General features: G+C 38.0%; 1 protein-coding gene across 3 annotated transcripts in view; it reads left to right on the top strand.

The window, feature by feature from the left end:
- Vps53 (vacuolar protein sorting 53) overlaps nucleotides 1-12,414 on the top strand; it is a 236,088-nt gene that overhangs the window by 56,742 nt on the left and 166,932 nt on the right. For all 3 annotated transcript variants that reach the window (XM_070083203.1, XM_070083262.1, XM_070083315.1), the window contains 2 exons: nucleotides 17-137; nucleotides 6,231-6,376. In XM_070083203.1, coding sequence (XP_069939304.1) covers nucleotides 17-137; nucleotides 6,231-6,376 — 267 coding nt within the window. The remainder of the gene's footprint in view (nucleotides 1-16; nucleotides 138-6,230; nucleotides 6,377-12,414) is intronic.

Raw genomic sequence — 12,414 nt, 5'->3', positions numbered from 1 at the left:
TCAGTTTGATTTACAGAGCTCTGAAAGTTCGTCGAGAGTATGGAGAAATTGCCACATTGCTACAAGGAGTCATGAATGTTTTGGAACATCTCAAGTGCTACAAACATATTCCTCAAGTTGCAGACTTAGCTCACCAGGTTAGTCAGAGTCATCACCTTCCACAATACTAATAAAGATTTTTTCCTAATGTAAGAAGACCAAAATATATACTGTAATACATTTGAACCTTGAGAATCCAGAACTTAAAGCATTTGTTCCACTGGTTGTTCTGAAAATTTTCTCAGGATTCTGGCTCTCCCTGAAATACTGATTACCTTTACCTTTGATATATCTTTGAAGAGTTTCGAGAGTTAATCTACTCTCTGAGCCCGGCCATGGGCTAGGCTCATCTGGTGCTTGCCTGGTCAGCCAGGCTGTTGCTGCTGGAGGCCTGCTGCCTCACATATCCATCACAGCCTGGTTGATCTGGCACCTGGTGAAGATACTTGTCCAGTTTTTCCTCTTGAGGGCTTCTACACTTGTCCCAGCCGTGTTTCTGGTATCTTCTGGTAAGATGTTGAACAGTCTGGGACCCCAGATGTTGTTACAGTGTTCTGTTATTGTTCCCATCGCACCCCTGCTCCTCACTGGGTTTATTTTACACTTCCTCCCATATCTCGTACTCCGGTATGTTGTTATGACAGTGTGCAGATTTGGGACCAGGCCCTCGAGTATTTTCCAGGTATATATTATCATGTATCTCTCTCTCCTTCGCTCCAGTGAATACATGTTCGTGACTTGCAGGCGTTCCCAGTAGTTTATGTACTTTACAGGCTCAATGTGAGCTGTAAACAATCTCTATTTGTTCCATCTCTGATATTTCTCCTGCTTTGAACGGGGCCATCAGCACTGAGCAATATTCTAAGTGAGGGAGTACTAGTGATTTGAAGAGTGTCACCATCGGCATTATTTCCCTTGTTTTGAAAGTTTTCAGTATCCAGTTCAGTGGAACCTCTACTTGCGAGCGCATCCACGTGCGAGTTTTTCCAAATATGAGCAGTCGATGGGTTGATTTTTTTGCTTCCATACGCGAGCAAAATTTCCATAAGCGAGCAGACCTCGAGGGAGGTTCCTTGACGCTTGTGAGGGGCTCTTTCTCTTGGTCTAGGGAATTGTATCTCATTTGTTTGTTGGACTATCTTATTGAAACTTGGGCAATATATGATGGAAAGATGTTTCTTAACATACACCAAAAATGAAAGAAATCGGAGCATAAATAATGGAGTTCACTTCTAAGCAATTAGCCACCCCTTAGCGGTATTTTCGTATGGTTTTTATGGTTGTATTCTCGTTTTTTGGTCTCATTTGATAGAATGGAAGATATATTATAGAAATAGATATGATTTGGATTGCTTTCACAACGAAAAGTATCTTGAAATTGAGCTCGATGAGGGAGAAATGCTTGTTTGCTCGACTATGTTTAAGAGTAAACAAATGACGTCACTGTCCATTCCAATATGCAGTCATGAATGGGTTAACATTATTTATACAATTATAGCAATAAGGCATAATAGTAAATCTTATATTTTTTGTGTGAATAAAAATTACAAATTATTTATATTGTAATAATAATACTGTAATAGTAATAGGATACGGCCGGTGTGTTGAAAGAAAGTAATAATAATAATAATAATAATAATAATAATAATATGCATAATAATAATAGTTTAATATAATACAATAACAACAGCAACAATAATAATAATAATAATAATAATAATAATAATAATAATATATGTATAATAATAATACATATATTTAATAATAATGTACTATATAATAATAATTATAATAATAGACGGCTTCAAAAGGCAGTCACTAGATGGCAGTGTTTACCACAACAAAGAGGGAGTGGTTGTGGCGGCCTCCACCTGTTACATAATGACATATTTTATTCACTCTAGAGTATATATCAGGTTTCTATATTTATATTGATTATCATTTCATATTAGATGAACCGTAATAGATAAATAAGCCATAGAGTTGATGATAGCGAAATATTCAAGGAGTATTTTGTCCTGTCTCCAGACAAACTCTCGTTGGCCGCCGCCGCCACACATATAATGACATATTTTATTCATTCTAGAGTATATATCACGTTTCTATGTTATTTATATTGTTTGTTATGTCATATTAGATGAACTATGATAGATAAATAAGCCGTAGAGTTGATAGAAAAATATTCAAGGAGTATTTTGTCCTGTCTCCAGACAAACTCTCGTTGGCCGCCGCCGCCACACATATAATGACATATTTTATTCATTTTAGAGTATATATCAGGTTTCTATATTATTTATATTGTTTATTATGTCATATTAGATCAAGTGAGATAGATAAATAAGTCGTAAAGTTGATATTAGTGAAATTATTGAAGTACAGAATTCCACTGGAATGGATTAATTGCATTTCAGTTAATTTAAAGGAGAAAAATTGACTCTGCAAACAAGCAAATCTAGTTGCGAGCAAGGTCATGGAACGGATTAAACTCGCAAGTAGATGTTCCACTGTAATGTTTTCCCAAGAACATCTTGCTTGTTACACTGTTTACCTCATGACAAAAATCACTGAAGCTTTAGAAGAACACCAAAATGCAGATGTGGGTTACATGGATTTTTTTAAGGTTATTTGACATTTGTGACCATGGAAAAGTATCCTGTAGAATGAGTTCAGTAGGCATAGTGGGGAAAAGTACGGGATGAATATTCAAATTTTGAACAGACAGAACAGAGTGGTAGTAAAGAAAATAAAGATGAGTTTCAGCTAAGTAAAAAGTTCAGTACCCCAAGGCAGTTTCCTTGCAACTTTAGTGTTTCTCATTCTCATAGCAGATACTGTATACATGAAAATATTAGTCATATTTTTTATATCAAATTAACCCTCTCAGGGTCCGTCCCGTAGATCTACGGCTTTACGTTCAGGGTCCAAACCGTAGATCTACGCCATGAGCTCAGCTCACTCTGATAAACTGTGAGTGGTACATTTGGGCCTAGATATGAGAGAATACATCTATGTGGTATGTGTGCACCACATAAAACAGATCCTGCAGCACACTGTGTATAATGAGAGAAAAAAAATGAAATCATGATTTTTCGATTAAAACAGCAACTTTGCAGTGTTTTTTCGTATGTTTTTTATAGTTGTATTTGCGATTTCTTGGTCTCATTTGATAGAATGGAAGACGTATTACAGAAATAGAGATGATTTTGATTGGTTTTAGCACTGGAAATGGCTTGAAACTTAGCTCAAAGTAGCAGAAATGTTAAATTTTTGCCGATATTCAAGAGTAAACAAACGACCTCACACATCGAATACACGTCAGCTGGTGGGTCTAATATACATTCACAAATATGGTGATGATATTTATACAATTATTACAATATTGCATAACAGTAAATCTTCTATTTTTTGGTGTGAATAAAAATTCATTATGTGAATAAAAAATCAAAATGGAATTTATTTGTAAAGCCTCAAAACATAACTAATGAACAGAGGAAATGTTAGTTTAGTGCCAGGAATGCCTACATTGTTCATTCTGGACCCTATTTTGAAATTGGAATATTTTGAACTTTGTGTTAAATTGGCCAAATTAACAATTTCCGATCACTTTATTTTGTAGTTGAAACAGTTGACTTGGCGATTTCTTGTGCTCAATCGATAGAATAGAAGTAATACTAGTGAAATAGCTAAGAATTTGGTTGATTGGAATAATGTAATTGGCCTAAAATGGGAGTCAAAGTCGGCAAAATCGCCGATTCGTAAATATCGCTGAGACATCAAAATTCGCGAGAGCATAATTTCGTCAATTTTCCACCAAATTTCGTACTTTTTGTTTTATTACCTTCACAAAAAGATTCTCTACGATTTCATAAGAAAAAATAACAAATTTTTTTTTTTTGAAAATTCTTGGACACTGGTGCGTGACTCCAGATTTGGGCCTTGGACCCTGAAAGGGTTAAGTATGAAAATCACTCTCAGTGGATGTTGGAGAAAAATCACAATCAGGTATCAACTAAGTCTTAAAATAGGCAGATGAAAATGTAAATGTTCAGTGGTGACATATTTCAGTTGCTTAGATGTAGAGAGAATGAAGAATTCAAAACAGTTGGAAAATACAGAATGAAGGCAGCTTATCATGTATAACGTAAGAAACAGGTAAAAGATTTAGGGATAATAATATAAGATAATATGTCATTAAGAGATCATAATAGAGTAAATGATGCAGGGGCCAGAAAAATGACACTGTAGATAATGAGAGCTTTTCAAAATGAGAAATGCTGAACCTACTGGTATTCACATCACTTGTCACATCTGGCATAATACGTACTGTATTCACATCTCTGATCAAGGCAGTAGAGATATCAAAGCTAGAAAATGTTCAGAGATTATTTACTGCTTGCCTGGTATCAGTAAAGCATTTTAAATTACTAGGAATGCCTCAAAATATCTGGAATTCGCTCTCTGGAGCAAAGAGGTCAGAAACACCTGATAATGTACTCCTGGAAGATATTGGAGGGCCAATAACAACTCATTGGAGTGAGATATGGCAGAAGTCTTAAATAAATCCATTGAAAAATAGGGTTTCTGTGAGTACATTAACCCTTTCAGAGTCCGTTCTGTATTCCTACAACTTTAAGGCCAGTGTCAGTGATGTGGTTCTACCCCATAAGCTCAACTCACTCAGATAAGCTGTGAGCAGTAAATTTGGGCCTGGATATGAGAGAATGAGTTTGTGTGGTAAGTGTGCACCATATAAAAAAATCCTGCAGCATGCAGTGCATAATGGGAAAAAAACTGCCACCATGTTTTTGGTTTAGGACAGCAACTTTGTGGTGTATTTTTGTATGGTTTTTATGGAAAATATTACAGAAATAGAGATGATTTTGATTATATTTAGGGCTGAAAATAGCTTGAAAGTGAGTTCAAAGTATTGGAAATACTCAATTTTTGCCAGTGTTCAAGAGGAAACAAATCAAATCACGTGTCCATTACACATCAACTGGTGGGTCTAATATGCATTCAGGAATGCAGTGATATTATTTATACAATTTATTAAAACATAACTAATGAACAGAGGAAATGTTATTTTAGTGCCAGGAAGGCCTGCATTGTTTATTCTGGACCCTGTTCTAAAATTGAAATATTTTGAAATTTGTGTAAAATTGGCCAAATTACCAATTTCTGATCACTTTATTGGGTAGTTGAAATAGTTGATTGGGCAGTTTCTTGTGCTCAGTTGATACAATGGAAGGTATACTAGCAAACTAGCTAATAATTTGGTCAACTGGAACAATGTAATTGGCCTAAAATAGGACTTAAAGTGGGCAAAACTGCCAATGCATGAATATTGCTGACACAGCAAAATTTGGGATAGTATAATTTTGTCAGTTTTCCATCAAATTTTGTATTTTTTGTTTTATTACCTTCAGGAAAAGATTCATTACCATTTCATAAGAAAAAATAAATTTTTGTTTTTTTGAATTTTTGGATGGTATGGACAAGTTTCAGATTGGGGGTCTGGACCCTGAAGGGGTTAAGAGGCCACTGTCAACATTCATGAGCCAAGACTCTTCAACCTGCTACCAGCAGATATTGAAAATATTGCCCAAACATATGTGCAAGTTTCCAAGTGGAAACTGAGCCAGTGCCTCCCACTACAAAAATTACTTGTGTTTATATGTCTTGAATAAAATGTGTCAAAATTCTAAACCAAAACTAACTATACAGTTTTGTTAAACACATGCTCAGTGGAATTCAGAATTCTAAATCAAAACCAACTAGTATACAGTTTTGTCAAACACATTCAATGGAATTGCTCAGCTTTCATGTGAAATTTACTTTAGTACTGGTGTCATCTGATCTCTTTACAGAAATATAGCCATATTTTTGATGGAGTAAGGCAAGCGAGTGGTAACCCTAGTGGAACTTACAGATAGAAATTAAAATACGAACTAGCTGCACTATTTTTATTAAAATAGTTTTTAATAAATTTACCAGACACCCAGAAACTTTTCTTTAGTTTCAATATTTTAAATAAAAAAATCACATGAATTTTCTGCATGAGACTCACCCTCTTGTTCTTTTTATGGTGCATTAAATGATGAACTGTTGAAAGGTTTGGATGCAAACATTTCAGATCGCATCATTAAATTAGTTTTGTTTTGTGTTGATGTGGTTTCTGAATTTTCCTACAGGTGGAACAAATTAGAGGAGACTTAGAAAAACAGATTTTGGATGATTTTCACCAAGCATTTCATGGTCCTAATGCAAGACGTTTTGCTCCCACAAAAGAGCTTGCAGAAGCGTGCCTTGTAGTTTCAGAGTTAGACACAAAAGTTAAGTAAGTTATTTTTTTGAGTGTACATTAAAAACTTAATAAACTTTTGATTATATATTAAATTATATTAGCAATTTTGTCTATCACAACTGGTCTAATTAATGTAGGTTTCTTTATTTCTGTGTTGCCTTGTTTTCATGGTAGAGAAAAACCTTTCTATTCTGCACTTGTGCAGAATAGATAATAAACCTGCAGGTGATAATGTTTCACTTTCCATTAAGTAGGTTGTCTACTCATCATACTATAACCCCGCTCTATGTTCCTGTGTATGTTTCCCTTAAGAATCTGTAGCCAAAGAAAAGCTTTCATGAAGTTTTTCTCATACATTTAGTAATATATACATTAGAAAGGATTACTAGCCCCTTGCTTTCGGCATTTAATTCACCTCTTATGACACGTATGCCTTACAGAGGAAGGATTCTTCTGCACTTCGAGGAGAGGCCAGTGGAATTGAATGTAACAGCATTGAAGAACAGAAGAGCCAAGGGAGACATGATAACAGCACACAAAATACTCAGAGGAATTGATAGGATAGACAGGGATTGGCCGTTTGAAAGATGGGGAAATAAGTACTCAAGCCACAGCAAGAAATTGAAAACACAGATGAGCCAACCAGGGCAAACGGCAAGCGGCAGCAGCAAGGTCTTTGCTCCTCTGTTTTACATCCACTGGAGGTTCCTAACAACCCTGTGATGGCCTAACATAGACTCGCATAACACTAACATACATGGAGACCCAGAATGATACAAATCAGCTGCAGAACTCGCCCAAATATACACTACATTACCAAGAAGACTTGTCACACCACCACCTACCCCACAGCCAGGTTAAGTGAAATGTCTCAACATCTGCCCATTACCCATTTTCAACAAACCATCTGAAGCCACTGTCAGTGGCCAGGGGTCAGGACAACAAAAAAAGATCCAGTAACCAACCCAGGACTCGCAGCAACACAGATGAGGGAAGCATTACTACAAGTAAAACTTCTACTCCCAGCCAGAAGGATGCAATCCTTACCACCCACTGCCCTCCCCACAATACTCGCCAGACAACAACAAACATGGCTACTACCACAAACAATGAAGACAGCTCCTTCCATGGATTCAATGATTTGAAGATAAAAGACCCAGTATTAGCCAAATTCATCAAGATCACAGTAAAAAAAATCGACTTGTTAACCCGGGAAATGCAAGAACTTAAAACCTCCAATGACATGTTAAACCAAGAAATTAAGGAACTGCAAACATCCAACACGCAGTACCTCGGGAAGATCACAACTCTGGAATACAAGCTGAATGCACTGGAACAACTAATTAACACTCACACCCAGACTGAGGGTATCATTAGCCTCCTAAAAGATCAAGTTACCCAACTAAATACTACCAACATCAAGGAAGAAAGAGCAAGAATGGACCACAGCTTACTGATGTTATTAACAACTTCCAAGACCATATCAACCAACAACTATCTGATACAGTTGTAGTAAATAACAATCTTCTCCCAGCAACTATAACCCAGGAAACATGTAAACAAACCACCTTACAACTTATTCAAGACCAATTTCATCTTATCATACCTAGTGATGAAATATAGGAGTGTAAAGTGATGGGTTATCAAACTGGGAAAAAAAATCAGTGATACTGAAGTTCAATTGTAGCTCACAGAGAAATGACCTGTTAAGAACATTTGGATCTATGAAAACTGGTATATATGTCAAGTGCCTGACTAAAACAAGACAAAATCTCCTCTATAGACTAAGAGAGCTGCTACATGACTGAAAAATCCACCAGTGCTGTGCAAGGCATGGGAAAATCACAGAAAAAAAAAATAACAGGAAGGAGATATTTTATCTCTTCTGAACATGCGCTAAAAAAATTCCCAAGTGATGCTGGCCTGAGTTAGAATAAAATGCAGTTTACACCCACTCACCACTAGCAGTGTTATGAAACCCCAATTTTTATATACCATTTTTTTTTTTTTTAACAAGTCGGCTGTCTCCCACCGAGGCAGGGTGACCCAAAAAGAAAGAAAATCCTCAAAAGGAAAATACTTTCATCATCATTCAACACTTTCACCTCACACATAATCGCTGTTTTTGCGGAGGTGCTCAGAATACAACAGTTTAGAAGCATATATGTATAAAGATACACAACATATCCCTCCAAACTGCCAATATCCCAAGCCCCTCCTTTAAAGTGCAGACATTGTACTTCCCATTTCCTGGACTCAAGTCCCACTATATAAAAATAACCGGTTTCCCTGAATCCCTACACTAAATATTACCCTGCTCACACTCCAACAGCTCATCAGGTCCCAAATACCATTCGTCTCCATTCACTCCTATCTAACATGCTCACGCATGCTTGCTGGAAGTCCAAACCCCTCGCCCACAAAACCTTTACCCCCTCCCTCCATCCTTTTTGAGGACAACCCCTACCCTGCCTTTCTTCCCCTACATTCTACAGATTTATACACTCTCCATGTCATTCTACTTTGATCCATTCTCTCTAAATGACCAAACCACCTCAACAACCCTTCTTCAGCCCTCTGACTAATACTTTTATTAACTCCCCACCTTCTAATTTCCACACCCCGAATTTTCTGCATAATATTTACACCACACATTGCCCTTAGACAGGGCATCTCCACTGCCTCCAACTGTCTCCTCGCTGCTGCATTTACAACCCAAGCTTCACACCCATATAAGAGTGTTGGTACCACTATACTTTCATACATTCCCTTCTTTGCCTCCATAGATAATGTTTTTTGTCTCCATATGGGCTAGTAACCCCTTCTCCTGTAGACATTTACTAAAAAAGAGAAGAAGAAAAACTTTATAAAACTGGGATGCTTAAATGTGCGTGGATGTAGTGCGGATGACAAGAAACAGATGATTGCTGATGTTATGAATGAAAAGAAGTTGGATGTCCTGGCCCTAAGCGAAACAAAGCTGAAGGGGGTAGGAGAGTTTCAGTGGGGGTAAATAAATGGGATTAAATCTGGAGTATCTGAGAGAGTTAGAGCAAAGGAAGGGGTAGCAGTAATGTTAAATGATCAGTTATGGAAGGAGAAAAGAGAATATGAATGTGTAAATTCAAGAATTATGTGGATTAAAGTAAAGGTTGGATGCGAGAAGTGGGTCATAATAAGCGTGTATGCACCTGGAGAAGAGAGGAATGCAGAGGAGAGAGAGAGATTTTGGGAGATGTTAAGTGAATGTATAGGAGCCTTTGAACCAAGTGAGAGAGTAATTGTGGTAGGGGACCTGAATGCTAAAGTAGGAGAAACTTTTAGAGAGGGTGTGGTAGGTAAGTTTGGGGTGCCAGGTGTAAATGATAATGGGAGCCCTTTGATTGAACTTTGTATAGAAAGGGGTTTAGTTATAGGTAATACATATTTTAAGAAAAAGAGGATAAATAAGTATACAAGATATGATGTAGGGCAAAATGACAGTAGTTTGTTGGATTATGTATTGGTAGATAAAAGACTGTTGAGTACACTTCAGGATGTACATGTTTATAGAGGGGCCACAGATATATCAGATCACTTTCTAGTTGTAGCTACACTGAGAGTAAAAGGTAGATGGGATACAAGGAGAATAGAAGCATCAGGGAAGAGAGAGGTGAAGGTTTATAAACTAAAAGAGGAGGCAGTTAGGGTAAGATATAAACAGCTATTGGAGGATAGATGGGCTAATGAGAGCATAGGCAATGGGGTCGAAGAGGTATGGGGTAGGTTTAAAAATGTAGTGTTAGAGTGTTCAGCAGAAGTTTGTGGTTACAGGAAAGTGGGTGCAGGAGGGAAGAGGAGCGATTGGTGGAATGATGATGTAAAGAGAGTAGTAAGGGAGAAAAAGTTAGCATATGAGAAGTTTTTACAAAGTAGAAGTGATGCAAGGAGGGAAGAGTATATGGAGAAAAAGAGAGAGGTTAAGAGAGTGGTGAAGCAATGTAAAAAGAGAGCAAATGAGAGAGTGGGTAAGATGTTATCAACAAATTTTGTTGAAAATAAGAAAAAGTTTTGGAGTGAGATTAACAAGTTAAGAAAGCCTAGAGAACAGATGGATTTGTCAGTTAAAAATAGGAGAGGAGAGTTATTAAATGGAGAGTTAGAGGTATTGGGAAGATGGAGGGAATATTTTGAGGAATTGTTAAATGTTGATGAAGATAGGGAAGCTGTGATTTCGTGTATAGGGCAAGGAGGAATAACATCTTGTAGGAGTGAGGAAGAGCCAGTTGTGAGTGTGGGGGAAGTTCGTGAGGCAGTAGGTAAAATGAAAGGGGGTAAGGCAGCTGGGATTGATGGGATAAAGATAGAAATGTTAAAAGCAGGTGGGGATATAGTTTTGGAGTGGTTGGTGCAATTATTTAATAAATGTATGGAAGAGGGTAAGGTAGCTGGGGATTGGCAGAGAGCATGCATAGTTCCTTAGTATAAAGGCAAAGGGGATAAAAGAGTGCAAAAATTATAGGGGGATAAGTCTGTTGAGTATACCTGGTAAAGTGTATGGTAGAGTTATAATTGAAAGAATTAAGAGTAAGACGGAAAATAGGATAGCAGATGAGCAAGGAGGCTTTAAGAAAGGTAGGGGGTGTGTGGACCAGGTGTTTACAGTGAAACATATAAGTGAACAGTATTTAGATAAGGCTAAAGAGGTCTTTGTGGCATTTATGGATTTGGAAAAGGTGTATGACAGGGTGGATAGGGGGGCAATGTGGCAGATGTTGCAAGTGTATGGTGTAGGAGGTAGGTTACTGAAAGCAGTGAAGAGTTTTTATGAGGATAGTGAGGCTCAAGTTAGAGTATGTAGGAAAGAGGGAAATTTTTTCCCAGTAAAAGTAGGCCTTAGACAAGGATGTGTGATGTCACCGTGGTTGTTTAATGTATTTATAGATGGGGTTGTAAGAGAAGTAAATGCGAGGGTCTTGGCAAGAGGCGTGGAGTTAAAAGATAAAGAATCACACACAAAGTGGGAGTTGTCACAGCTGCTCTTTGCTGATGACACTGTGCTCTTGGGAGATTCTGAAGAGAAGTTGCAGAGATTGGTGGATGAATTTGGTAGGGTGTGCAAAAGAAGAAAATTAAAGGTGAATACAGGAAAGAGTAAGGTTATGAGGATAACAAAAAGATTAGGTGATGAAAGATTGGATATCAGATTGGAGGGAGAGAGTGAGTATGGAGGAGGTGAACGTATTCAGATATTTGGGAGTGGACGTGTCAGCAGATGGGTCTATGAAAGATGAGGTGAATCATAGAATTGATGAGGGAAAAAGAGTGAGTGGTGCACTTAGGAGTCTGTGGAGACAAAGAACTTTGTCCTTGGAGGCAAAGAGGGGAATGTATGAGAGTATAGTTTTACCAACGCTCTTATATGGGTGTGAAGCATGGGTGATGAATGTTGCAGCGAGGAGAAGGCTGGAGGCAGTGGAGATGTCATGTCTGAGGGCAATGTGTGGTGTGAATATAATGCAGAGAATTCGTAGTTTGGAAGTTAGGAGGAGGTGCGGGATTACCAAAACTGTTGTCCACAGGGCTGAGGAAGGGTTGTTGAGGTGGCTCGGACATGTAGAGAGAATGGAGCGAAACAGAATGACTTCAAGAGTGTATCAGTCTGTAGTGGAAGGAAGGCGGGGTAGGGGTCGGCCTAGGAAAGGTTGGAGGGAGGGGGTAAAGGAGGTTTTGTGTGCGAGGGGCTTGGACTTCCAGCAGGCATGCATGAGCGTGTTTGATAGGAGTGAATGGAGACACATGGTTTTTAATACTTGACGTGCTGTTGGAGTGTGAGCAAAGTAACATTTATGAAGGGATTCAGGGAAACCGGCAGGCCGGACTTGAGTCCTGGAGATGGGAAGTACATGTACAGTGCCTGCACTCTGAAGGAGGGGTGTTAATGTTGCAGTTTAAAAACTGTAGTGTAAAGCACCCTTCTGGCAAGACAGTGATGGAGTGAATGATGGTGAAAGTTTTTCTTTTTCGGGCCACCCTGCCTTGGTGGGAATCGGCCAGTGTGATAATAAAATAAAAAAGATGTACCTTAATGC

The sequence above is a fragment of the Cherax quadricarinatus genome, chromosome 1 (genome assembly GCF_038502225.1).
Source record: "Cherax quadricarinatus isolate ZL_2023a chromosome 1, ASM3850222v1, whole genome shotgun sequence".
Taxonomy (NCBI): Eukaryota; Metazoa; Arthropoda; class Malacostraca; order Decapoda; family Parastacidae; genus Cherax; species Cherax quadricarinatus.
The sequence above is the reverse complement of the archived record's forward strand: the minus strand, read 5'-3'. Positions and strand labels throughout refer to the sequence as shown.